Source organism: Talaromyces rugulosus, chromosome V (assembly GCF_013368755.1).
Source record: "Talaromyces rugulosus chromosome V, complete sequence".
NCBI lineage: Eukaryota > Fungi > Ascomycota > Eurotiomycetes > Eurotiales > Trichocomaceae > Talaromyces > Talaromyces rugulosus.
Window position 1 is genome coordinate 850496 of NC_049565.1, and position 27935 is coordinate 878430.

Below are 27935 nucleotides of genomic sequence, written 5' to 3' on the forward strand. Positions count from 1 at the left end.
CTCGGACTGGCCAAAGATGATGAAGCACACGAATGGGCATGGCTGCATGCCGATCACAGCCTAGTCCACTTGCTGGTAACGCTTCGTAAAAATGCCGCCGACGGAGGCCCCATCCGTCGTTTTGGGGAATGGGAAGAGGAAGAAAAGAGGTTCCAAGTGTTTCTAGTCTGGCTCTACTGCAGCCTACAGCCTGCAGTTCGTGTGATTGGCGCGTGCCCGTATCAGTGGGGGCATAACCCTGGCCCAGCGGCGCTGCCAGTGGCCAGTCCGAGGTGCAGTGGGCCCCGATAATGGGGCCACGGGTACCATACACAATACACTGTACGTATCGGAATGTACGGTATGGTAACCTTGGCACGGCGGTACGACAAGCCGTTCAAGACTCGACGGGCAGATTGACTGCTGACAGAGAGACACTCATCAAGATTCCTCTTGGTGTTAGCGCATCCTGCTCAATGAGCAAGCAAGCGGGCGTTCTTGGCCGGCAATTCAGCCGCGGCGGAATCAATTATTACTGAATTTGCACTGGATTTTGTCATTTCTCCTTACTCAGTCATCACCGAAATTGAGTTGTAGTATAAGAGTAGGTATTTACTCGGTAGTACTAAGTACACTGTTACAGGAACCCACCTGCATCATTGAAGGATCCGCTGAAACAGGCTAGGCGTACGAGTGATGCATCCCGACGCCGTCTACTAGATCCACGATTATCACTGTTATTCTTATTATTTGAGACGGCCTGGAACTCTAGAGAACAAGCTTATTAGCCGTCCAATTAGGGTCACCATGACCAATCCATATATGACTATATGTAGTATGCACGCCCTATAGCAACCATGCACTAAAAGTGAATAAAGCACGTTTTCAGACCCCCGGAAAACGACTGCTGGCATAGTTCGGCACATGTGGTACGTGGTATGGAGGCGCAGACCAGCATGTCAGCAAACTCCGGAACTCGGTTCCCACATGTGCAACCAACGGTCCATGAAAACTCCATGGGAGTGAAGAAATGTTCAATTGATACATCTCATACTAGTGAATATTAGGAACCCGGATGTAACAATAAAATTTTTAATGGGACTAACTCGTGCATCATGTAGAGGCGGCAACAGATCGAAAGCTTATTCGGAGATTAATGGCCAGTTGTGCTGGTGCAATTGACCGTTCTAATTCGTCACGGAGTTCTCCGTCCACCATTATACATATGTCAGCCACCGCTGAAGGACACTATATACGCGGGCTATATAGAAATGTGATGTATGATGCTAACTAAGAATAATCTAGCACTATAGATACGCTTAGGAAGCTATTATAATGTAAAGCGGGTGGTGTCTGGAAAGACTATATATGAGGGTGTTGGAACCTACTAGGCTCCGAGGGGGTTCCTACTAGGAATCGAGGCAATATAAAGTAAATGGAGTACCAAATATAGGCTATTGATATAGAATAAACCGCTTGAGGCCTCCCATCCTTGGGGATAAGGCCTCAAGCTTATAAGCCTGGCCTGGATAAGATCCTACTTTCTAATAGGGTTATATCCCGCGAGCATGGAGGGTAGTTGCTTCCTTTATGATACATCCTTTATGATATATCAACTCAACCCGCGGGGGATCTGCAGGCCTTTGTAAGCCGGATCAGGCATTCCCGAGCCCGGTACTTCACATATATAAAAAGAGATAGAGGTTATCAAGAAATATCTTTCTATTAGAAAAGCTATATTATTGAATCAAGCTTACAGACTAATATCCTATTTTAAAATCTTTAAACCTATTAATAACAATATAAAAAAAAGATTAAGAGTTCAATATTATAGATATACAATAGATAAAGAGTTATAATAATGATTTAGAAGAAAATAGATATATAATTATATAATTAATCTACGATTATGAGGCCAATACATCCATCCCACGCCACACTGCGGCGCTGCTGCGGATGCACACCAGCTTTACAGGGTTATAACTATTCACTAAGTTATTATTATCTAACACTACTATTGTGACGGTCCTGGCCCAGGCCCCGGGAACCAGCAGTGGTGGCCTGAGGCACCACCAAGCCGGAAAGGCAACTGAGAGCGGTACTGAGATGGGAATAACCTCATGCGGAACCATAAAGGGAATAGACTGGCGCACACAAAGGAATATTTCTCATGTAACTAGCTGGGGAGGTTCTTTCTCTTCTTCTTTCCCTTCTCATGTTTGGTTTTCTCGTTACAGAGTACTCTTAGAGGATAGGAATCGGCTCGTTGTCACATGAAGGATGTCGACGCTCTTGATGATAGGTGATCTGGTCACCAAAAGGACCCACTGCAAAGTGCGTATGCGTATGTCTGTAGCCAATTACGGTTTATAATACTTTTTTTTGCCTGATTTATGTGGCATTGTGCCGGCTCCACTGCATATTGCTTTTATTTTTAATGGTTTTCGCTCAGCAACTCGGTAGATTTATCCTAAGATCGCCCCCGGGTTTTGCGTGCTCTGATTGGTGTATCCACAAATTAGACGTTATCCTTTATCAGAAGACACTTTTTTCCTATTTAATAGTATATATATAGTGACCATGAGCTGTTACGATTTTGTAAATAAGAGCAGCGCGCTACGCCCCCCTCGATGATCCGTTCTTGTGCACATTGTTCAACACCCATAATTCCTGGAAAGAGCATGGCAGATGATATTGATATTTATAAATCCTGGTTCATACCCGTTGCTTTTTATACGTATTATTAGCGAGAATGATTGTTATATTTTATTTCAAAGTGCTTGTCGGTCCACCTGAATAAGCTCATCTTTCAGTAATCGATTACGCCGCTCTTTATCTGTCTCACATAACCCTAGGAATCAAGCTTCCTTGCTAGTCCAATATTTATCCAAGAACTCTCTCATCCTAATTGGCTGTACCTCTGGAAAGCGATCATTGAGCCTGTTCTCTTTGGGCAAGTCAAACGCTCGATTCACAACGAGTCGAGCCACCATCAGTGTGATTTCCTTTTGCTCCTCAACTGAGTAGGTTGTGTCACTAGGCATGGGCGGAATGGTCAAATCACCCGAGTTGACTTTCTCAGCGGTGTCATATGTCACTTTGAATTTCGTACCTATAAAAAAAATGAGAATGCTTCGGAAGTAGCAATAATTAATACTGGTCTCACTCACCGATGATTTCCTCGGCCATCTTTAGAATCTGATTGTATGAAACTTGGTCTCCTACCAACACACTGAACTCAGGCCAGTCGTCCGTGTCAAGAATCTTGACCAGGTAATCTGTCATGTCGTGCGAGTAAGTCATGCAAATTGGATCATTTCCGTCACCCGGGATAACAGCTTCGCGTTTGGCGATGTTGATTCCGAAGGTGATTGGAATCAGAGTACTGGGGGCGTGCGGCATGCCCCAATAATCCATGAAGAGACCCTGCGCGATCCGAGTGTACTGCAGGGAGCTTTGCCTGAGTCTGGTCGCCGAAGCTTGCAATAAATCCACGACGGCATCTAGACGGGGGCGACTGAGATAATTTATTATCAACATGAAGTTCCAAGGCTTCCGGGGTGCTTACTCTGCTGGTTGGATGAAGAGGAATTCACTTGGCACGAATCGTTTGGTGTTTTTGGCAGCTTCAGCAGCGTCGATCAGGTTCAGTTGGCCTTGACTCGCCTCCTCAGAGACCAGAACGATGGTAGATATGACAGTATGGACGTTGAAAGCTTCCAGTGTCTTTGTCATGGACGCAACATCGGCGTAGTTGACTTGCACAGACTGGACTTTAGGCAGCGACGGATTCGATGTTGGCTGCTTATCAGATCAGTGCTCATTCCTTGTATGAAGGCCGAATATGTCTCACCTTGCGAGAAAAGGTGATGACCTGATATTTGGGCTCCTGGGCTAGTCTCTCAACGATAGTTTTTCCAACACCGCCAGACCCACCAGCAACAGCAATTACAGTCATATTCGCTGATGAAATGCTTGATAAAATTTTTGATGCAAAAATGTTTAGCTTTGGATATATTTAAGAATAAGGAACTATATTCAAGATTAGTCGTGCAAGATATGGAATTTATAGTTGGGCCCAAACCAGAGGATCGATAGAAACAAAGTAACGATACGAAGCTCGAGTACCTAAAATGATCTGAAATCAGCACTTTTTGAGCTGGATTATTAATTAAAGTAGCATTACCAACATGGGTCTAAAAAATGGACAAAGCTGGGCAACGCTGGGCAAAGGACGCCTTAAGTATGATGTCATATATCTAATCCGTCACTTTTGAATACTTGCCAAACTCAAAGTTGTCATTTCTGCAGCCAATTTACGAGGGCAATCCTCGGTATTTCAAGGCCCTCATTATCACAAGTGTTTTTGCTAATTGGTCAAGTCTTCAGCAAGTCAAGTCGATGCGACTATCCAACACAAGTATAAACTTCAGACTATACTTGATTGGTTTCAAAGTAAACAACCCCGCATCAATACTTAACTACATAAACATTATGACTAAGCCGCAAGCGAAGATTCGTCTAGACGACTCCGGCATCATGTCAACATTCATAACATCGGCAGCATGGGGAGCAGGCCGACCAAGCCCATTGTCATGGCTGACGGCTCCTGCCGGTCAGGCTTGGCAGTACATCACGTGCGCAGGTCTATCTATATGTCGGAAAATGGTTATTCCACGGTTCTAAAATGAACCAATCAGAATGCTCGACCCTTTACTATATGACTTACTCTTCAACCATGATTATTTTACTAGGTTCAACACCTAATCATACAAATCAAACAGATCATACAAATCAACTGAATGATCTAGCGGAAAAATTACACATGTTTTGGGTATAAATTTGTTGTGCTTTTATGTATTTAGTTTCAGACCTTCAGACCTCCCTAATATCAATTTTTGTTTGTATTGTTTGCATCCTGCACCAATAAGAATTCCGACACTATAACTAACTAGTTATGTCAACCTTCAGGGTGCTTACTAACCAAATCAGTCCCAATTCGTCACTAGGCAGCTTATCCTGCTTGGGAACGTAATTCGCTGATCCCCCTGAATTAATTGGAATTATGCGATTGGATCAAACCACTGAGGAAACGCCTATATAAACCGATCCAATTGCCATGTAAATTAGAATTCCATGCTCATAGATTTGACTTTTGACACATATTTTTACCCCCAATTTGCACCGTTTCCGAGCTATTATTAAGTAGTGCCAAGATCCCGAAGTTCGACATCCATATCACGTGATACAATCGCTCGCACGGTCGGGCCAAGTCACCTATGGATGGCGTATGGCGAAACTTCGACGGAGCAAAGAATGTTGTTAGTTATCAGGCTCTGAGTCGTGAGGAAATCACAGAGGTCCTGAATGTTTTCCCCAAATCCATGAGACAAAATCTTGCAAAGAAGTTGGAAGGAGTTGATGGACGAGATGTCATGGATATCGAGCAACTGCTACATCCTGGGAAGGATCTCATGCCAAAATTTGATGAAGAAAATGGGGGCCAAATCAAGCAATAAATTACATCAGCCAAACCCATTTAAAGCGCGAATATTTGTGGTCTTAAATTGACAAAAAATATACGATTGATCATATCTTCTAGTAACGGTATTAGTTCGTCTACATGAAAGTTCTCTTACAGTACATTGATATTATTGTACCGAATTTTACATAACATTATATTCTGTCTGCGCCACAGAGATTGCCACAACACCTCATCTTGTAATGTTACACAGATTATCCACTTGTGATCTGTATGTCTCAGCTCAGAAATGAGGGGTTAATATGTAAACAGTAATAATCATATGAGGTATTTAATGAAAATCTGTCTATGCAATCTTTGGGTACCCGCGAGAAAATTTAGAAAACCCGCCCCAAACCCGCGTTTGGCGAGGTCTAGTTGGAACTATAGATTAGGCTACGTAGTTAACTTACATGCGGACATAACGGCATTTAAAAGGCAAACTCCGCTCTGCATATAGCAGTAGTTCCCCAGGGACGGTGTACAAAATTACCAACATCGGATATAAGCTTGGGGTCCGGTATATAAAAGCATATTCGTCCCTGAATTCTAACTTCTCCGGCACCACTGCATCACACAATTCTGATCAACTTCATGATGAGTACCCCCAAAACCTGGCTTATCACCGGTGCATCGTCTGGTTTGGGAGCTGCACTTGCCGAAGCAGCGCTTAAAGTGGGACACAAAGTGATCGCCACAGCCCGTAACATCACCACAGCAGCCGAAGCCAACCCTCAAATCTCCAGTCTTGGCGGCCACTGGATTGAGCTTGATGTGACGAGCCCGGACACCGCAAAGAAAGTAGAAGACGCAGTTCAAGAAGCCGGTGGCGTTATTGATGTCGTTATCAACAATGCCGGATACTCGCTGCTGGGCAGTATTGAGGATATGAGCGACTCGGAAATCGAAACCCAATTCAGCACGAATGTCTACGGCCCCGTTCGTGTGTTGAAGGGCGTGCTGCCTTTTATGCGAGCGAGCAAGTCTGGGACTGTCGTCAACATTAGTAGCAGTGCTGGTATTGATGGGCTGCCTACTTGTGCGATATACGCTGGTACGAAGTTTGCACTTGAAGGTGAGTGTATACTATTGAAGACCTTCAAATGAAACAACTCGACTAAAAAAAGCATATACAGGGATGTCTGAAAGTCTAGCCAGAGAGCTAGCACCATTTAACATCCGAGTACTCATTGTTGAACCGGGTTCACTTCGAACAAACTTTTGGTCTGCATATGTCGAGCCCGCCGCTGGCATGAACAAAGGCTACACCGACACACCCCTCGACAAGACTCTCCAGCTTTTCAAATCGAACACAGGATCTCAACCGGGCGATGCCGTCAAATGTGCCGCGAGGATCCTTGAAGTTGTGGACGGTGTTGGCATGGGGTCTGGGAAACAGGATTTGCTTCGATTGCCACTTGGGCCGGATTGTTATAAACGCTTCCAGACTAAAATAGACTACTTGCAGGAGAATTTACTCGCCACGAAGGACATTGCGCATTCCACTACTTATTGACCGCTGTTTCAATGTTGGTTGTGCCTAGTAGAGACTAGAAGGCAACTTGAATCATACTTCTTCTTCTTCAATTCATAGACTGACCCAGCTGCCCTAGTGGCAGCTATGCAGCGTTCATCTATAAATACAAGCGTTCCTGCTTCATATAGCTTAGTAATGCTTGGAAAGTAGGAAAGATATAAAAACAAGATAACTAGTACTAATAAGGCTTAGTAACCTATGCTTATTAAAGCTTACAGGATTGTTAATATAAGTAGTAATGTTGCTGTAAGGATTCTTCAATAGCTGCTAATGAGGCTTAATAGGTTAAGGAGAAGCAAATAAAGAAAAAAAGTAATAAACAACCAGCTTATAAAATTGTCTACTATGACTGAACAGTAGACATACTATCATTATAATATCCTACAAAGATGAAATAGTGATTCTCATGGTAATGTAATAGTGATTGTTCTAAAAAAGAAGCTATCTAGTGAGTGAGCGGTCTTATATAGTGTCGAACTTCGGGATCTTGGCACTTGCTTAATAATATGGCGGAACCGGTGCAATTTGGGGGTAAAAAGATGTGTCAAATTGATGTTATCTAGGAGCATGATATTCTAATTTACATGACAATTTGATCGGTTTATATAGACGTTTCCTCAGTAGTGTGATCCTAGTGGTGCAATTCCAATTATAATAGGGGGATCAGCGAATTACGTTCCCAAGCAGGATAAGCTGCCTAGTGACGAATTGGGACTGATTTGGTTAGTAAGCACCCTGAAGGTTGACATGGACATTTAAATCTATCCCACAACCTCCATCAGTCGAAGCCTAATTTTTGAAATTTCTCCACCACCACTGAGCTATTTGGCTCAGACTGTGTATCAGGCTATTCACCAGCTCTCAAGGCATCGTCTGGTACCAAGGAAGCATGGCGAGTAGCCAGATTGCGCCACAGCTGGGTCTCCAGCCGCCAACCATACGCGACCACGCGATCCAACTTGAAGCAGACATACGCGCCTTGCAAGCATATCGAGTCAACCCTCTAGGCAAAAATCGCACACCGAGCTGGAATATTATCGAACCGCTACTGGAAAATAGCATATTCATTCTGATTCAAGATCCAAGGCCGCAAGCCCGTGCCACGAATTTAAACTCACGGTCATTACGATAGACTCTTAATGAAAAGTACTCATTAGCATACATTATTTAAAATTCACCATCCTCTATTCAGTCATCCCAGTTCCATTCTTCATTGATTATACATGTAAGGACTGCCCTTACACCAGAAAGATCACCAGCTCAAACCAGATAATTGCGTATCACAGGAGGCCACTCACTCCGCTGGTGAATTGCTTGTAAGATATTCTCAACAGAGAAGACAATATTTAACTCTAGACAGTCACATACGCAGGAAAATATGTTAGTATATCCATAACGAATCAATTTATTCATTTTAAAATTTTGTTAGACATCGTAAGCGGCATATCCAAACCAGAACTTAATATCCAAGACCCAGTACTGGCCATCATCTAATAGAATATCATATATTGTTCCGGCTTGGTCGAGCAACACCAGCTTCATCCATAGCGAGAGAAATCCTTCAATATACTAACCACAAGTGCATCTGTACTTTAGGCGATAGATAAAGAGGTCTAAGTCTTCTCCCATGCGATCAGTATTAAGCAAGGAGAGGCACTCTATTACACAAAAAGAAAACCTTGAAAGTCATCTGATACATGCAGATTTCCCATCAAGACGTTCTCTTTGTTCGTGTATCTTCAAGGAAATCTTTAAGCACATCCAGAGGAGAATCCCCATTTATATCACGCGTTGTCTTCCATGTAATTAAAATAATTTAATACATTATCTGGTTTTTTTAAGAGGCAAATAATATCAGAACTATAAATAGACTAAAAACTATAGACTAGCCTACTTAAGGAAGACTTTAACACGCATTTATTTATTAAAATAGCAATAGAAAGACTCAGATTTTTCAACAACCCCCCTGCTAAGAATAGAGCTTGAAGTAAAAATACTATGTATAATTTTTCGTAGTGGGTCCGTTGGAAATCTAAAGGATATTTCCAACGGACCCACTAGAACGGGTAGTATCCGGGTCGGCTTGTCCAGTCTAATCATGTATGTGCTTAAACTTGAGTACCGGCATCGACCTTTGCTCGAAGTTCGTGACGACGAAAGTAGATTCTCTTCGCCCATTTCCAAGTTTCAGCCCCGAGAAAAAATAGAAAGGCCTCAACAAACACAACGCCCCATTCCCAAGAAATTCCCGTATGTTTGAAAACGTCATGATTGATGACAGGTATATAAAGGGTAGGGAAAATCGTCACGAACCCGGCAATAATTGCCCAAAAGAGGAATTTGTTACGCCAGACATCATGAAACCACTGAGTAAAATACTGTTTGGACCCCGGCTGCATACGCAAAAATGATCGGCGCATGTCAACCATTTCCCAAGCCAGAAATAGGGCAAACCAGGTAAGGCAAACAAAGGTAGTAGCACGAGCACGAAAGACCAAGTCGCATTCAGCACTGTACGATCTATTGCAGCCATGGCCAAGGTTTCCATCACCAAATCCCCACATCACCAAGGAGAAAGCAGTAAGGCAAAGAGAGGCCATCCATAAGCCATAGACGCCAATATCGATGATTACTTCCCATGTGAAGATACCTTGTTTCTAAGAATGTTAAGTTACAGAAATAGATCAAAAGGGAGGGAGTGGAACCTTACACTTTGGGGTGGGCGATCCATGATATTGGCAGTAGCAACCTCCATTCCAAGGCCCATATCAGGCAAACCAGAAGTGATCATGATAATCCACAAGATCTCGACCGGTGTCAGCGGAAATACTGATTGCCTATCTTGATCCTTAAAAGCAAGACCAATCAACAGAGTACATGCCTGAGCTATATTCTCTGACAAAAGATGAAGGACGAATTTTTGAATATTGTCAAAGATGCGTCGTCCTTCTTCAACGGCGTTGAGAATGGAGGCAAAGTTGTCGTCTGTCAGAATAATATCTGATGCATCTTTGGCAACATCCGAACCGTTCTGACCCATAGCAATGCCAACGTCTGCGTGTTTTAACGATGGAGAATCATTCACCCCGTCTCCTGTCATTGCCACAAAGTGGCCACGACGGTGAAGTGCATTGATCATTCGAACTTTGGTCCGTGGAGCACACCGAGCAATCACAAGAGGCAACGTAGGCAAAGCGTCAATTTCGTCCTCAGCCAGGCGGTCGAAGTCACTAGCAGTCATCACCATTGCGTCGGCCACATTTTTCGCGACACAGCCGAGGTCGACAGGTAATATTCCGACCTGCTGAGCGATGGCCTTGGCGGTTCCAACATGGTCTCCTGTCACCATATGTACCGAAATGCCAGCTTTGTGGCAGGTCTTAATGGACGTTTTGGTCTCCGGCCGAGGAGGATCGTAGATACCAACTAAACCTAAAAAGCATAGATCTTTCTCGACCTCACTTCGACTGGGCTCTAAATCATTGAATGGTTTAGTATCGGTGGCATAGGATTTACTACCAAAGGCAAGAACCCTCAATCCAAGTTGAGCAAGTGATTCCATGTTTTCAAGAATGAATTGACGGTGGACGTCGGTCAGTAATACTGGCTCCGCGTTTTTCTCCCAGGTAATCGTAGTGCAAGCGTCAAGCACACGTTCTACTGCGCCCTTGGTAAAGACGGCGAGAGACTCTTCCATTTTAGCGAGTTTTCCGAAGATAACCGACATCAGCTTGACATCGGAATCGAAGGGAAACTCAGACTTGTGGTGCCATAGCGCATCAGGACCGGTTGTCCATCGGTCGCGGTTCCAATCAAAGCGAGAGGCGAACACTTGAATGGCGATCTCAGTAGGCTCACCCCGTGCGTGCCATTCGCTCCGTCCGGATTCGGCTCGGTAAACATGGGCTAAATTCGCCATAGAAGCAACGTTGAGGATTTCTTCCAAACATTCATTGTTTGATAAGAGATCAGTATAAGTGGCTGGATCCCTACTTTCAGCTTCCTCGAACGACAGTTCAATCGGGGCTTTATCAACAAAGAATATGTCGCCCAGTGTTGGGTTGAAGGGTTCGGGTGAAGGGCTTATTGAATAAGTCCCGTAGCTTGGAATCCATGCCCTCTTTACAACCATCTTGCCCTGAGTCAAGGTGCCAGTCTTGTCGGAGCATATATTGGTGACAGCTCCTAGGGCTTCCAGAGAATCAAGTTTACGGACGATAACATGACGCTGTGCCATTCGTTTTGTTCCTACAGCCATAGTTATAGTCAATACCACCACCAGACAGGCTGGAATCATGCTTAAACCGGTGGCAACTGCATAGAGGATGACTTCTTTGTTGTTGCTCCAGAGATTTGCACTCATCACAACAATAGCGAACAAAACTGCTACACCGAAGAGCATGATGGCCAATTTGGAGAGCTTTCTTTGTAATAAGGTACCAACGTTGACGCCCAGGAAGCGACCGATAGCATCCGTAACAGTTAATGTCCAAGCCTGAAGATGCCAACGCTTTTTTGTCGCTCCTTCCTCGGTGCGTTTAACCGGTCGGCGCTTCGACCCGCTCTCCTGTAGCGCAGCAGCGATTTGTCCAACTTCTGTGGTCATACCTGTCGCGATAACGGTGCCACGTGCCCGGCCCTTTGTCACTGTGCTGGAACTGTAGGCAATGTTCAAACGATCACCAGGGCCAGTGTCTTCCTTGAAAGTAGTTTCAGCTATCTTGTGAACAGGAAGAGACTCTCCAGTTAAGAGCATTTCATCGGTTTCGAAATTCACTGCCTCAACTAGCCTGAGAAAAAAAAAGCCCTAGGTTAGCATAATATATCAACAGGAGACAAAGGCAGCTCACCTCAGATCTGCCGGCACCGTGTTACCGGTTTTTAACTCCACCATATCCCCTGGAACGATGTCGGCAGTTGGGACGACATTTGTCTGTCCATCTCTCGACACAGTACCAGTTGGCGAAGTTAATGAATGCAAAGACTCCATAGTTTTCTCTGCGGCATATTCTTGGACGAAACCGACAACGATATTGAGCCCGACAACAGCCGCGATCACTCCGCCTTCTATCCAAGATTGAATACCAAAACTAACTGCCATGGCCAAAATTAACACCTGTATATTCGAAAAATTCGGATCAGATCAAGAGTTCTCATTTAAGAATATACTTGGGGTGACCAAGAATGGGCCGCTTAACTAGCATCATTGCGTTGGCTATTTGACGCAAGAGAATCTTGGCAATCGATACGCCTTCGCCTTCGTCCAATTTGTTGGGACCGTACGTTTGAAGGCGCTTGTCGGCCTCATCCCCGGTCAATCCATCCTCCTTCCTGGTAAAGAGCTGCCGAAGCACTTCTTCGATTGAAAGACTGTGGGCAGGCGCAGACAACTGGACGCTGCCTGAGTTGAGGTCGGCTTTGAGAGATTCTTTGTTGGTCATGATCTCGTAGTAGAATAAGCGTTCGAATTTGACTAAAAAAAGATGTCGAAAGATAAACATTCACTACACACAGCACTACTAAATTAGAAAAGAACCATTGTAGATGGAATTCTCCATTTTAAGTATCCAACAACAGAAATATCGAAACTGACGCCAAGAGTATGTTATCATCCGAATGTCTGGGCGTGAAAAAAAAAAAAAAAAGGGTCTAGCTAAATTTTGGAAATACGTAACGCCAAGTAGGGGATTATTTTTTCCAAAAAAAACCCCCCGATACGCCAAGAGGTCTATTACGCTCGCTATAGGCCTATGACGTGACTATAATTCATTCATTGCCATTTTCCGCCGGAACCAGAAATCCGTACACGTCATCGAATATAGAATGGTGGTGGCGGACATTGCCAAGGACTTGGCAAATGCTCCGCCCTTCGTGCCATGAAATCTAGAGTGGCGGAACTCCGCCCTTCCTAGTTGGACGAAAAGTCATTAATGTCTTTTTCACGTGCGAGTTTTAATTGCAAATGACAAATGCCAAGGGTACCAAGAACTGGCAATCCAATAGGGTTGTTAAGACTGTGGGAAGAGTGAGTGCTATGTCATTGCACGGTATATTCATTGGTATCACGAGGTAATCGGACAAACGATCAAGAAAAGCTACTACTACATTGCGGATTGATAAAAGGCAGATTCTGTTGACGGAGTTCGCACTACGAATTTGTACTCTCACCATAAGAGGATGTCGGTTGCTTCTTGTGATTGATGGGTTTGACTGGATCGCATGCTGCTGCAATTTCCGCGGCAGTATTTATCTTGTCCGCTATAGTTTTCTTTCCCATGTATGTGATACTATTCCGGTTACTTACTTCTAATACCTGACTTCGACTTCTGCGCATGTTTGATGGCATAATGATATTTGTAATAGATACATCGCTTGGCGAGACCGGATGAGACAGCGTCGTCTTTGTTCGCACATCAAGATAAATGTACTAGACGGCGACATTCATCCTGCTCTCAGACACCCTTTACAGCGCTTTGATCAGTGGTTTAAAGAGACAAGACGAGAAGGTCGAGTAGTCTCTCACTATGAAATATGGTAAGTTTCCTTTTATCTTAATGTTATATCTTTTTCTCATCTCCATTGTTGACCAATATAATAACACTAATTTAAATGACTGAACATTAACCTTTTATATAACAGCGTAATGTGTTATTTGCCGCTACAGTCTCCCGTCGACCTACGTCAACCACAGCGTGCACAGTTGCGTGGACCCGTAATCAGGGATTTAGAAAATCCCGATATAAGTGATACCTCTGTATTGGTCCATCGGAAATGCAAAAATGCGTTTCATCATGCATGCCTAGCATCATGGCTGTCTCATGGAAATTGGTCTTGTCCTATTTGTCGCTGCTCCTTGTTAGGAAGAAAATAGGAATATCTCGGTATATACAGTGATCAAATCGCAACCCTAGCATGTCTAAGATGAGTACTGGTATGCTGTAAAAATGGAATTATTGTAAGCCCTGAGGAGAGTTTGAGAAGAACATAAGATCTAGAGTGGCTGTAGAACATCGACAAACTGCCATGTTCAGATATTACTCTAATGTAATATCAACAGAATTAAAACTATTTAACACAACATCTTAACATAAGATAACGAATAAGGTCCAGTAATTCTCAAAAGGTAGGGATTACACAAAAGCATGCAAGTCTGAACTCATACTCAGTGTGGGATGTTTATCTGAGTCCTATACATATAGCTTCGACTAACAAGGCACTTCTCTGGCTTTTTGATGGCACCCGCCCAACTTGAGTGTGGTCTTCTTAGGTTGTGAGATACGTCCTCATCGGCAGCATGCGGCGACGCAGACTTTTGGCGTCACCAAGTGAACCGCTGTTCTCGGTTTGTAGCCCAATCTCGGTGACGTGGTCACTTGGCAACATGATAGCACGATCTAGGGCATATGGTAACCCACGGTGTCGACCGCGAATCATCATAAAGCACATGACAACCTTACTGAAGACGGTGAATTGCCCACTAAGTGACGTGTTCACTGTAGGATACCCAAGAGAGAGGCCCACATTGCCACTATGATGCGTTAGTGGTCAAATTGTCACCAAGAATAAATTAAGATCTTTTGAGGAAACGTACTATCCAGATACGACTTCAAAAAATACTGGGAATACAGCAACCGCCTTTTCAAGGACAAGTCAGCCCAAGATCTTCTTAACGTTCGATTGGGGAGGCTGGATCACTACTTACTGGGTCATCATTATCCATGATCCGCTGAGCTTCGGCAATACAGATACAAAAGGTGCCGAGAAATATGTACCACAAATCAAAGGTGAGCTGATTGCGAATATGTGTCATAACGTATGAAGAACCGTTTGATTCATCGAGGCCTTCCTCATGTGGGTATACACCTAGTGCTCGCTCCTCATACGCATTTGAGGAACGAATGCTGATCGCGATTGGTAGGATGGAAATATACATCATGATCACCAAGCTGAATTGTACTGCTGGATTAACGTCCGCAAGGTTAAATGACGATGTCCCGGTATGTCGTGCGGACGCAGCCTGGAAGATGGCCGCAAGAATCCGCGCGCCAAGTGAAAGACTGTTGACAGCGGGATTATTGAGATCAAGCACAATAATGAGTAACACGTCGACAAAGTTGAGCAAAAAGATGATACTGAACAAGATCCAGGTTGGCCGGGCGGGAAAAAGCAGTGTGTAACAGCGGCGTGGGTGGTCTAGGATGAATTGTAGCGTCTCCTTGGTCAACGAGTCCTTGGGCACAATCTTGCTGAAGGTCCAAATGACAAGTCGCAGCACGACCGGGTAGAGAGTATTGCCCGCGAATGCTAAGAAAGACATGACCAATAACGGCCAAGTGGCGTCGTTGAAATGGACCATCGAGTCTGGCGTCAGCGTGAATCCCAGGTTGTCCACCATGGTTTGTGCCGAATAGAAAGCCCTGAGATCGGATAATTAATCCATGGTAAATGTGTCTCCACATCTGCGCCGCCGGTTGATCCCTGAGTCGACATTGGAGTTAGCAATGAATCTTCCACTAAGACAACATACATACTTGTTAGATTTTATATGGGCTCGTTTCTCAGAAGACTCGTCCTTTGAAGCAATGCAGTGACATTTTCCGGGTTCCAGTCCCGGCCGGATCTCAATTTCGTGTTCTTGTTTGCATAACGCTATCATATCGGCGAGAACTTGGCGACCTAAATCACTACGCAATGTCGCCTCCTGGAAGATATTGTCGGCCAAACGTTGGCGCACCGGCATCATGCGACGCGCACGGCTAAATTGTGATCGATGAGAACCCATGAAGTAAGTTCCGTCCGGCTCTTCAGACAAAGGCTTGCGGGTCTGACTCTTTTGGCATTTGCTAAGCTCAGAATCAATCAGTCTCCTCATCTTGTTGTATAATAGTCGACGCTGTTGGTTCTTTGTCGATCCTTTAAGAGCCTGAAGGGCATTTTCGATCTCGATATAGTCCTCTCTATTCTCCAGTTCGTATCGTTTCTCGGCGGGGAGCGTTTGCCAAAGATCAGGATTGCGAGTGAGGGACAGCCCTCGGAACAGATCAGCGACATGGCTGCGCACACTATCCCCGGTGTACGCTGCTTGACCATCGGTTCCGTTGTTGGGGGCATAGTGCTGACGATGCGTAGAGTCAATTTGCTGGCCAGCGTGGACCATTCTTTGGGTGCTCGAGTGAAATTTATCTAATACTTGATAAGTATAGCCTTATACATATATATGGACACATTATGACATACCAATCAAATACAGCCCCTCAGCTCGGAAATCATGCATCGTTGGAGTGACATAATACCCCGCCCGTTTACCTAGATTCCTTAGAATCCTAGCCAGTGTTGCTGCCTTTTGAATTAGCCCATCCAAGCCTTCGAAAAGAGGGGATCCCGGTGCCTTCTATTCGAGCGCATAGACTTCGTCTTCAGGAGGAGCCGGTATTGCTAACACCTCATCCAGGGTGTTAAAATCACGTAGTCTACCGCAAGCGATCAGCATTGCAAGGATCGGAATCATGGGGTTGAGAAGAAGAGCTCGTGGTTTTGTGGATAATCCTTCATAGACCTCATGCTTTGGTCTTGAATAAACAAACACGTCAGCTTTTAAATACAAAAGTTTGCAGCTGGAACCACATACCGTTTGTTAGGCCTCTTAGTCATACCCTTCGTATCCTTGACCACTTGTGCGGCGAGTTCGGGTTCTCCAAGTTCATTTCGAATGACACCAAAGGTGATATTCTAAGCCGAAAAGTGCTAATGTCAGCTACAAGCCTTCAGTAGTTTTGAATACACTGACCCTACAATACAATCCTCGGCCAGAGTTCGCGCGGGATGCACCTTCGAGATATTCACACAGCCTCGCAGAAGAAAACACATATAATAAAATTTGCGCCCATATGCTGACTCTCATGATCGGTTTTGGGTATTCGTGCCAGTCGTTTTCCCATAACTGTCGACCGAGGTGGATAAAGTGATTTTTCCTTGCATGATTACGCGGCCTCTTAACCTCCGGGTTCCCACGCTCAGGGAACACCGTCTTATGAAGATACTACACTCAAATTAGTAATAGATCAGATACGTCACACATTGCGAGTTTTTGTTTTTTTGTTTCAAAAAAGAGTAAGTAGTGAGAACCACTACTCAGTAGAGAAAGAAACGCAAAGGCGTGTGAAGGTTCAGGGTCCCTTACATTTAGCACCGAGTTCATTAAGGGCTGTGGGATGGCATCGTCATTATCACGGTCGAATCCGGCGGTGAACCGCTTCCATACTCCTATCACGGAGTTCTGGCCTGCAATATCTTTGTCATGACGCCCTTCCATCCCCAGGGCTAGATGATGGGCAAAGTCCTTGAGCGACGCTAGGTCATACGCGCTACTCACGGGGTCTTTTCCCGTCTCGGTACAGAATCTATAGACAGCCGATCGACTGGCATGTTAGCAGACGATCAAGAGGAAGTAAGAAATGGATGAAGACGGACGCTTCCCAATATGCCCCTGCATACTCGTATTGTTTCGTTGTGTGCGGTTCGACTATGCCCTTCACTCTTTCGCCATTGATCCCTTGTCTATGCTGATCTGCGCCATTCTTGCGAGCGGTATTGAGGAAGGATTTCGATTTCTTTCGGGGAGCCATCAGGTTAGATACGTGTGCTGCTTTGAATTGCAAACAGCAATAATAATAAAAAAATACCAAGTAGATTGTATTGAATAGAATGGTTCAATCCCAGGAGCTGAGTTCACGGCTTTATCGTCCCATGATCTCCCCTCCGATTGGAACGAAGGAAATTGGCCATGGAAATTCCCAACTCCGCTCCAGGGGATGAAATGAGCCGTCGCAACGCATCTCGTCTAAAGTTGACGATATTCAGATAGTACGCGGCTTAGACGAGCAGTAGATGGAGGGCGAAGAGGGCAGGCAGCAGCAACAAAGCAGCCAGAACGGGAGTTGACGCGAGCAGAGTATGAGCTTACGGGATTTGAGGGAGTGCTGACGGGAGCACGACGGAAGCCAGGGAGCCTCTGGAGGGGAGCAAAGCGGCGGGAGGCTAGGTCACATGCATCACCGACGGAACTGGTTTTTCGTAATAAACAACTGAAAGTAGTAAAAAAAGTCTATCTTTATATTTCTTTTTCCAAGAAAGGATAAGTTTCTCTATATGCCCCATTGTACCAGTCAGGAGATATCTTTGGTGTATACACTGAAAAGATTTGATTCCGTTATAATTAAATCTCTGGCACGTTGCCATCGCCCGCATTCTAAGTCCTATCATAGCCATCAACGCATATACTTGGACAAGGCTGGAAGGACATCATACAAAGACCAACGGCCTGGTCTGCTCCGTCTCGTAGAAGCTGACCACCTTGTGGCCCCGGATCAGATTCTTGAATCGGCAAATAATAATGGCCATGCAAATCAAACGAAGAGTCACCCCTGTCGTTCCCCGACCTATGAGCCCGTTCACTGTATCGGCTGATTTAGATCTAATAAAAGACTATCACCGACTAGGTGTGGTTCTGCCACCAATCCCTTCGCGTACGGTAACCTGGTGAAGTTCAGAGCCTGCAGTGTAGTGGTGGAGACGCTCATCTTCCACATCACTTTCGAGTGTGGTAGAGCACAGATTGACTCGCCGGCCCATCTGGTGCTCTGGACTGGTTACTACGTCATCCTTGGATATATACATGCATACAACAACAGCCAGAAGCAGATTTAATGGCGTTCTGAAAGTGAACTTTATCGTTCCAAGCCGAGTATAGTGCCAATATCTCCCGGGGACCGCGCAGGCCATGGGTCAGTATTCCTGTGCCTGCAACGGATTCGGATCCGTGGCTCTAGATCACCGCGATCCTAGGAAGCCAGTGTTCCTGTGACTGTTTATCTGGGACTGTGGGACTCCGCGGAAAGGGGTCCTGAGATTGTCAGATTTACAGGAGGATACGCCTAGGAAAAGTAAATGAATCTTAAATTCAATTGAACTAATGTAGAAACAATGATTATCAACATAAATCCCGAAAAGAAAAGAGAGAGAAAAACACGACTAGCAAAATACAAACTTCAAGCGTAGTATAAAAAAGCATGTTAGACAGGTTATAAGCGTTTACTCAGTCGCCAATCCACGAGTTCCTCTAGAGATTGTGGGTCTTCTCACAAAATTCTTTTTGATTTGGGCAATCTCTTCTTCCTGACGTTGGATCTCGGCGCAATTTTCATGGAAAGCTGGAGAATTAGCGAAGATTGCATTCCCTGGGAAAAATTTCTTTCTTCCATCAATTGTGTGAAATATAACTCTCGGGAAGAGACACCAGGGTTTCATCTTAGATATATTTCCCGGCTCGGAGTTTGCTTCCACATCAGCTAGTCCAAGATCCGGGCAATCTTCTGCTTTCCAGCCCGGACTCCAGACTGAGGGCGGCTGAAGATCGAACGCAACCACGCAGCTGTCTCTTTTCAGCTCATCCCAGATCCTAATAGACTCAAGAAGAAGCTCTTCAAGGTCTATCTCGAAATCTTTGTGTTTTTGTTTCGGTATTAGCCGTTGAAGAATCTCGGCAATTCTCTTGACTTCCGGGCGGACTTGGCAGCGATCTTGTGAGGAAGTTGGCATATCAAGACCCTTAAAGGTGAGGTTTCGCCAAAGACTTTCTTTATAACGGTCCTCCTCAAATAACTTGTTGGATATTTGGGACAGTGGAGCTACTGCCTCGGATGTGAGACTTCTAGCAGTGACGTAGAAAGGCTGCCAAAAGCAGCTGCAAATTGCTTCGACGATTATACATTGCGCACCGCGAACACGAAGAAACCTGGATGCCACGGACGCGGACAAAGAGATTGTTCCAAAGATGCTTTGTAGCTTCGTGAACTCCTTTTGAACCTCATCGATGTCCTTTTACTGTTAGAAACAGAACTCGAAACGGTGTACATATACCTACCAGTTCATTTTCTGGCGGCAAGTTACACAAGTAAGTCTGTGTGATAGCTCTTATCTTTTCACGTAAATTTGAGAATGCGTTCTCGCTACCAGGAGGTTAGTGTCAAAAGAGTATTAAGGTGGATCAAAACTTACTAGTGTTCAGTAGATAGGCTCTGGATGGGATGTCTCGATTCAGACTCCTTCAGCTGCGATTCCAACTCCGTGACGTTTTTGACGTATAGTCCTAGAGTCTTCTCAACCTGGGCCTTTTCTGTGCGGAGAGCATTGACTTGGCTCTAGAGTTTTGCGGTTTCTTCCTTTGCGAGCTGGAGTGGTTTTGCGTAATCTTTCACGAGTCTGTCCTTCTCTGCGTCGAGCTTCCTTTCGTACTTCGTCTGCTGTTCTTTGTCGAATTGCTTGCGCCGTTCTTTTTCTTGTTTTTTTTCAGCCTCAAACCTCTGTTGATTATCAATCATAGTAAGCTCCCGTTGCTCCAGTTCAATCAAGCGATTTGAATTTTCTTCGATCTCTTCCTTCAATCCTTGAAGTTCTTCGTTGTTAGAGTGTTTCAGTTCCTGGATCGCAGAAGAAAGGGATTTGATTTTTTCATCTTTTTCCATAAGACGATCCAGTGCATGTTCAATCTTATCAACGTCATCGTTGTAAGATCCTAAAAATTGAACGAGATTGGTGATGCGAACAATAGCGTCTCGCGGTATTGTACCGGCAGCGTTGAAAGTAGCATGTTTGTCGCTGTTCTCTGCTTTTCTCCGACCATTACTTGGTTCTAATTTTCTTTTCTCCCGTCTCGACAGGGTTGGCGAAGAGTTCTGGTAGGACTTGAGTGAGTTAGCTCAAAACAAGTTGTGGAGGAGACTGTATTACCTGCGAATCGGTTGGACTCTGAGAGCGACCGTTCATTGCGATAAGTCGCTTTATGGGACCCACCAATAAAGAATTCCCACTTTTCTGGTCGACCATGGAGGACTTAGTTACCATCTACACTACTGGGAGATTTTGGACGCTTATAAGGCAAAAAGGCATCAGTTACATTTTTTGAGCCCATTGTAAATTGATACGTGTCAGAGGGAGAGTGTGCTTGCATCATGGTTCGCCTCATTCACTAGACAGGGGTAGAGATATATAATGCTGCTCATTCGAGCATTGTTTCTTGGTGCAAGGTAAAGCTCATGCAGTATGTTGGACCGATACGGCTACATCTACGTGTCATGGCAAAAGGTGACTTCCATTACAAAGTGAGGCCATGCGGCATGTAGGCAGTGCTACATGAACAAGGCTGAAAGATCCGTGCTGCATAACTTTGATGTCTCTCAGTCATCCTTTGGTTTCCATCATTCTCACAAACCGCCTCGTCTTTCTTGATTTAAGTCGGTAGAAATTGGCACATGATTCATGGGCGAGTTATGCTCCAAGCTATTGGAGAGAGTCTGTAAGATAATCTAGGCTATGGGATACAAGACTTGATTACCCCGCAATGATACAAATTCGAAGCTATTAGAGGAGAACATGTAGCACTAATTATGCAGATAGCCTTGTCCGAGCTTTACAAGAATTTAAATGTGCATGATACTGGTCTAGTTAGGCTTGCTTTTCTATCCTTCGCCCTCCTTGATTTTGGAGAGATATGGCTGCTTGATTGGCTCAGAGGAACCCGTGGAAGAACTCATCCACGCTAATGATTTGCACCAGTCCTGGCGTGCCGCGTGCGACGTGAAGGGCAATCGCCGCTCATTGTTGATTGGAAAGTCGTTACCAACAAAGCCTTGAGAAGTCTTATGAATCTCTCTTTGTTTGCGGAACTACCGAAAGTATTGATGACAAATGAAGTACAATATCTCACTTTAGTTTCTGGAAGGGGAATATGTTTGAACAGGGTACTCAGGACGTCTTTTGCGCGGAAGACAGGGAAGGAGCAACAGAGAATGCCTTGTATAATGACATGTGAATCATTCACATGTAACAAATGTAAATTGCTACTTTGTCAATACTGTTGAACCTCTTCGGAACATGTGAATGGAGAGAAAATAGATCCATTCTATGATGGATCTAATCGGGCCCAGGCATGAGACCGCTCACGGCTGATAATCAAGGACTGCCATTTTCACTTTTTGATCCAAATAGTCTCGTAGTATCAGCTGGGTTCGGTCACGGACCTGGTTGGATGCTGCCACTACAATATCGTCATTCGATAGATGGGCTTCACAAAAAACCTCAAATATAGTATAAAGACGCATGTTAGACAGGTTATACTCATTCATTGTGTTGACAATGTACGATTGTTGCTCTGACATCATATAGATAGAACGGATCTCTGTTTCCTCACGATGGTAATTGACGAGATTAAAAAACTACCTACCGCTACCATTGTTATCGACCTCGGTTATCCTCTGCAGAAGTAACCCCTAAGAGCGTCTAAGGACTACCTAATACTGGACGTTGATCGCAAACACAAATTGTAATATTCACGCGATCAAAACATCCTCGTCAAAAGCAGATATTGAAAGCTAAGCAGATATATACATGCCAATCACTTTACCCCGAACGTCGCGTAAATGGGGCCATCATTCGTTCCAACCTGAAAACCGGAGTTATTACTTCCGAAAGTAATGCTTGTATAATGATCTCCTTCCTTCAGAACATTAACCATTCTTGCTTCCTGTTCCACCTGCTGGGGAGCAATTCGATACAAAAGGTCTTTGGCATAGGCAGCTGCAACCATGGCCGCATATCCCTGCCAGGCTTTGTTCTTATGCGAGTCAGCATAGTCGCAGATGCCTCGGATTACTAGGCAAGGAAAGTGGTTCTTCAATCCAGCTGCTTCCATTTCAAAGCACAAAACGTCTTTTTGCGCAGCCAATTTGTCTCGGGCCAAAGCATCTTTCATGAGTTGGTTGGCTGAGGCAATGAGGCCGTAATGAATTGCTGGATTATCATCATCTTCGGTGCGGGGAGATCGCGGCACTAGGCAGGATGGATCCTCTCCGCAACTCAAAGTGCAAGGTAAATCACTGCCTAGGGGATGAACAACCTGACTTCGGTATAGCTGATCACTAGCTAAATCTGGGCGCTGATATTTCCTTCGTAGTCGCGGCTTTTTTTCGAGGATCTTATGGACCGTTTCGTTGAGTTGGTTTCCTTCGCTCTCATACTGGGCTTCGAGTCCATTTACTGCTGCGCGTAGGACAGTGGGTGGCTGGTCTAAAAAGCTTGTGGGCTGGAAGGCTTGGCCCTGGATCGTCTTGCCAAAATCATACTGAAGGACACCGCCCTGGCTATTGCGGGGAATGCTAACCACGACATCTCCAAGACGGATATCATGCTTTTGGCTTGGCGCGCCGCCACCGATGCCGACCATAAGGCCGATACGGATATTCGGAAAGCTATGCATCATATCTTCTGCCACCCGAGCTACCGAGCTCGTGCCATATTCACCCATGGGTAGAACGAAAATAACCACATTATGCTTCCAAACTCTTCCTAACGTGTAGTCGGTCTTGTTGTGGGGCGGTAGATACGCTGGGCGGTCATGTTTTTCGTCGAGGAACGCTTGGGCCGCAACATATTCAGTGTTTATAGCGCAAATCCAACCGACAGTGTAGTCTTCCGGGTTAGACATCACGAAGGCACAGGTAAATGTAGGAAGTGGAGAAATCGCCAACGTAGCAAAGAGGCTGTTGGCGTTGGTGTGTGGATACCTGGGTTTATGGCAGCGATGTCCTTCAAGGGGACCAAAGGGAGGGAGGGAAGAGGAGGCTAATCACTATTCAGCCTCGCCTACTGCCTTATTTATGCGTTAATAAAACACGTGATATTTTTGGAAACATATCAAGCTGCATAGACCGGCCTATAAATAGTCTAGGTCAGGATTTTGGGCAGGGCAGGGCGGTAATATTCCGATGGTGACTGGTTGAAAGGACGGACGCGTCGGCATTTTGCGGGTTTGGAAACGTATGCGACACCGTTCATTCGACCAGGTCTATGTTGTCACTTGGGGGACCCCGCTGTCAATAGGTTCGATAGATGGGGGGAAGAGAGCCCCAACTTGGTGCTAAGCCCACGGAACGCCTAGCTATATCGTTTGGTGACAAGAATTCCGGGTTCCAGGTGGGGATCAGCCACGGGCCTATATATGTTCCAGCGGGTGAGTTCCACCAGCCATGAAATTGAGCTCAGGTCGGACTAACAAATAGTGGCCTCCCCTTCTAGACCGACCGGAGCCTCGCCCAGAGCCTCTGTGGACTGTGCCGTTCCCATACGATCCAAACTTTGTCGGCCGTGATGGACTCCTTGATCAAATCCACGAAAAGTCCTCGATCCCGGGGTCTAGAATAGTACTTGTCGGTCTAGGGGGCGTTGGGTTAGACATCACAGGCGTAATGGCGCCCATTCAAGGCTAAGTTTATAATAGGAAAACTCGGCTTGCCATCGAATACTGCCACCGGGTCAGACAGCAATCGCCTGACACCTGGGTTTTCTGGGTTCATGCGAGTAATGCGGCTCGGTGCGAGGCAAGTCTACGCAACCTTGCCGACCGTGCTAAGATTCCCGGACGCCAGGACCGCAACGCAAATATATTCGAACTCTTCGGGAACTGGTTGCAAGACGGAAAAATCGGAGAATGGATCCTTGTTCTTGACAATGTCGATGATGACGACCTCCTTCGCAAACCATTAACAACTCCTATCGAGGCCCGCGGAAACGCCCAGAACCATGCCTCGACGCAGCCACCGCTCAGATACCTTCTCGAAAACTCGAATGGCTCTGTCATTATCACGAGTCGGAATAAAGGAGTAGCATTGGAAATTGCCGGCTATAAGAAGAATCTGATCGATGTGCAACCGATGATTATGGCCGAGGCGCTAGTTCTAATGCAGAAGAACCTAGATTGTTGTTCTGAGAGAGCGGACATAGTTCCGTTGGTGGAGGAACTTGAGTTTATGCCACTCGCGATTGTGCAAGCGGCTAGCTATATCACCCACCGTTCACCCAGTTGCTCGGTATCACAATACCTAGAGAAGCTTCGGCAGAGTGATCGTCAAGCCACAAAGCTTCTTAATCATGAGGGACACCACACGCACCGAGACTGGGAGGCAAAAAACTCTATTCTATTGACATGGCAAATATCGTTCGACCATATCCGAGGAACTAGGCAGTCTGCGGCTAACCTGTTATCTCTGATGAGCTTTTTCGACTGGCAGGGAATCCCAGAGGATCTTCTACGGGTTCAAGGTATGGAAAAAGAGCATGAAACTATAGGTTTTTCGGGAGAAAGCGTGGACAGCTCTAGTGAAGTGGATACGGATAGTTCGTCTGAATGCGACCCAGATGACGAGTTCGAGAGCGACATTACGACTCTCAGAGACTATTCTTTATTGCTACTAGTGAAAATAGCATGGTGTTCACGATGCATCGGCTAGTTCAGCTCACGGTACGCACGTGGTTAAAAACACATGGCCTGGAGGAGGAGTGGAAGGAACAATTTATTGAGAATCTACATGCCGAATTCCCCACCGGTGAATATGAGAATTGGGAGAGATGCCGATCACTCTTTCCGCATGTTAGATCAGCGGTGTCACATCGACCGAAATCGCAAGACACTCTACGGAGCTGGGCTGCTATACTTTACCGGGGGGCATGGTATGCGAGAGGATGTGGCAATATCTCGGATGCACGCGAAATGGCATATATGTCGAGAAAGGAGAGAATAAAGATTAGCGGCGCGGAAGATGAAGAAGCCCTTAGCAGCACTGCCATGTTAGCAGACGTATACCGTTTCGAGGGCCGATGGGAGGAGGCAGAGAAGCTTGAGGTGCAGGTCATGAAGACTCACAAGACGAAGCTCGGCGCAGATCATCCCTCGACGCTGACGAGCATGGCCAACCTTGCATCGACGTATAGAGACCAGGGCCGATGGGATGAGGCAGAGAAGCTTGAGGTGCAGGTCATGGAAACAGGATTTCTCAACCGAAGCCAAAGAAAACTCCATACACTGCCGCGGGACAGAACCGGTCCGTCGTAACAAATGAAATCCTCCAGTTTAACCATGGAAATTTTTGAACTTGGCTCTTAATACGTTTATAGTCCAATTCTCTCTCTCGAATGTTTTGTTATATATGAAGCTATTCAAAGCAGCATCAGCATGCGAAGGCATTGAGCAGGATAACCTAACAATGTAGACCGAATAAACAGAGTTTTTAATTCCTTTCTCTTTTATCATCTTATCTTCGCTTGACCATAGAGCGATAACTTGTCCCCGCTGCGTTCCTGGCGCGATCCACTGGCAGGATAAAGAACCTTTTGTTCCTGGTATAGACTTATTATGCTTTTTCAACTGCAAGATTGAAGAGCATATCCGCCACGGGGATCATGACAGGATGGTTATGGAATTTGTAGATGTACCTGCTCATATGCAACAGTACCTCAGGCTTAGAATCTTGTGGAATACGTCGGAGTAGCCTTTCATGGGCCACCCAAAAAAAAGGGTGGAATGCATTAGGTACCCCTGCAGGTCTTGTTCTATTTTTTCTGGAAAGTGCGTTTATCATATCATACTCATTCATTTGCTGGTTAAAAAAGACGTGGATTAGAAAGAAAATTTCCTGATAGAATATCTGGGTACTATTATTGAATCTTATAGGCTCGGGTATCCAGGATTGTATTGCAATATGGGCATATCCTGCAAGGGTATTATTAACAATGTTGGTCATTGCATTCTGTTGTTCATGTTCATTGCCCTGATGAACTCCTCTGAAATGGCGAAGCCATAGGTCTTCAACATCAGTTGACCTGCTTTCGTAATATCGTTTTAGCCATGCTATTTCGTCTTTAAAGTACTTCCATAGAGTTGGATGTAAGTGGTATAGTCCGCTAAGAAGGATATTACAATGTGCAGTGTCCGCATTCGACATGGAAGGCATTCAAAGTATTCTCTGTAGATATTGGATTTCTGCTGTATTAACAATAAAACAACTGTTTTGTTGATCTTGTTCTTCTTTCAGGAACGTTTGAGTTGATTTTAGATTCGAAGGGAAAACAATCAGATTTATAGTATTTTGCCCGTTTAGTCTCGGTGCCATTTCCGCCACCACGGCCCATCATGGAGCCAGTAGTAGCCCCTTGTGCGTAAGTCGGAAAAGCCAGAGCTTATCCATCCTATCAATTAACAGTTGTTATCTTTGCTACGTAAATTTCTTGAATTATTATTTCATATAATATTAAGTCCATGAAATTCTTTCTAGTTCTGACCTTGAAACGGGTTTGTAACTGAGCTCTATAACGATGTCTTTCCTTTGGGCCGTTTAAATCCACCCTAGATGAGGGTTTCATAATAGAAATTTGTCGCTATTCAAAATCTTGATACGCATATCACTACGTCCCGAGTACGTGGCTGGCGGCGCGTAGTTGGCTTCTAGGTCGCTTAACCAAACAGAGCTTGGAGAGTAAATAATGACATTAATACTTCAATGATATCTAGAAACACTGATGCGTTTATTTAAAATTTCTCTAACTAAAGGAGTTTAGATAAGATTTATGTGGGCATTTTCAAGATATATAGACAGCAACATAAGCGATCTCCATGTCGCTACCGTAACCATCGAGGATTTCAGAGTTAGGATACCCAGGCTAAAAAAGCAAATACGGTCAGCTCATCTTCTACTATACGTAAGGCCTATAAAAACAGGCACTAGCATCAACATACCCAATTGCCGCCCACGGCCACATTGAGGATAAAGTATAGCGGGTTATGACATAGTGTTGCCCATGTGTCTGAGTTACCAGTTTGGGATCCAGTGATTTGATAGAAATTCTGGCCATCCATGGACCACGTAATAGTTTCAGACTCCCATGAGGAAGGGGTCCGGTCCCAGGTTATACGCCATGTATGCCATGACTGATCAGGGATAGTGATGCTCCCCCCAAGTGCGTTAGGTTCCTTGCACATGCCATCTATGGTGACATCGCAAAAGTGTGAAG

The 27935-nt window shown here is 45.1% G+C and overlaps 8 protein-coding genes across 8 annotated transcripts; 3 read left to right on the plus strand and 5 right to left on the minus strand.

The window, feature by feature from the left end:
- Nucleotides 1–5258: 5258 nt before the first annotated feature.
- On the plus strand, nucleotides 5259–5498 carry TRUGW13939_08838 (uncharacterized protein; the record flags this gene model as incomplete). The annotated part of the gene is made up of 1 exon (XM_035491964.1): nucleotides 5259–5498. The coding sequence occupies one exon, from the start codon at nucleotides 5259–5261 to the stop codon at nucleotides 5496–5498; it is 240 nt and encodes a 79-aa protein (XP_035347857.1).
- Nucleotides 5499–6097: 599 nt separating this feature from the next.
- TRUGW13939_08839 (uncharacterized protein) lies at nucleotides 6098–7016 on the plus strand (the record flags this gene model as incomplete). Its single annotated transcript, XM_035491965.1, has 2 exons — nucleotides 6098–6575; nucleotides 6637–7016. The coding sequence occupies 2 exons, from the start codon at nucleotides 6098–6100 to the stop codon at nucleotides 7014–7016; spliced, it is 858 nt and encodes a 285-aa protein (XP_035347858.1).
- Nucleotides 7017–9145: 2129 nt separating this feature from the next.
- On the minus strand, nucleotides 9146–12478 carry TRUGW13939_08840 (uncharacterized protein; the record flags this gene model as incomplete). Its single annotated transcript, XM_035491966.1, has 4 exons — nucleotides 9146–9694; nucleotides 9748–11827; nucleotides 11888–12127; nucleotides 12207–12478. 4 exons carry the CDS (start codon nucleotides 12476–12478, stop codon nucleotides 9146–9148), a joined length of 3141 nt encoding a protein of 1046 aa, XP_035347859.1.
- Nucleotides 12479–14300: 1822 nt separating this feature from the next.
- TRUGW13939_08841 (uncharacterized protein) lies at nucleotides 14301–16194 on the minus strand (the record flags this gene model as incomplete). Its single annotated transcript, XM_035491967.1, has 4 exons — nucleotides 14301–14565; nucleotides 14629–14672; nucleotides 14740–15454; nucleotides 15569–16194. 4 exons carry the CDS (start codon nucleotides 16192–16194, stop codon nucleotides 14301–14303), a joined length of 1650 nt encoding a protein of 549 aa, XP_035347860.1.
- Nucleotides 16195–16428: 234 nt separating this feature from the next.
- TRUGW13939_08842 (uncharacterized protein) lies at nucleotides 16429–17662 on the minus strand (the record flags this gene model as incomplete). Its single annotated transcript, XM_035491968.1, has 5 exons — nucleotides 16429–16606; nucleotides 16666–16766; nucleotides 16825–17076; nucleotides 17218–17437; nucleotides 17532–17662. The coding sequence occupies 5 exons, from the start codon at nucleotides 17660–17662 to the stop codon at nucleotides 16429–16431; spliced, it is 882 nt and encodes a 293-aa protein (XP_035347861.1).
- A 1465-nt stretch (nucleotides 17663–19127) lies between these two features.
- On the minus strand, nucleotides 19128–20861 carry TRUGW13939_08843 (uncharacterized protein; the record flags this gene model as incomplete). Its single annotated transcript, XM_035491969.1, has 5 exons — nucleotides 19128–19913; nucleotides 19960–20044; nucleotides 20094–20236; nucleotides 20294–20770; nucleotides 20826–20861. 5 exons carry the CDS (start codon nucleotides 20859–20861, stop codon nucleotides 19128–19130), a joined length of 1527 nt encoding a protein of 508 aa, XP_035347862.1.
- Nucleotides 20862–22488: 1627 nt separating this feature from the next.
- Nucleotides 22489–23577, minus strand: TRUGW13939_08844 (uncharacterized protein; the record flags this gene model as incomplete). The annotated part of the gene is made up of 1 exon (XM_035491970.1): nucleotides 22489–23577. One exon carries the CDS (start codon nucleotides 23575–23577, stop codon nucleotides 22489–22491), a length of 1089 nt encoding a protein of 362 aa, XP_035347863.1.
- Nucleotides 23578–23981: 404 nt separating this feature from the next.
- On the plus strand, nucleotides 23982–25980 carry TRUGW13939_08845 (uncharacterized protein; the record flags this gene model as incomplete). The annotated part of the gene is made up of 4 exons (XM_035491971.1): nucleotides 23982–24102; nucleotides 24168–24318; nucleotides 24370–25190; nucleotides 25379–25980. The coding sequence occupies 4 exons, from the start codon at nucleotides 23982–23984 to the stop codon at nucleotides 25978–25980; spliced, it is 1695 nt and encodes a 564-aa protein (XP_035347864.1).
- Nucleotides 25981–27935: the final 1955 nt, after the last annotated feature.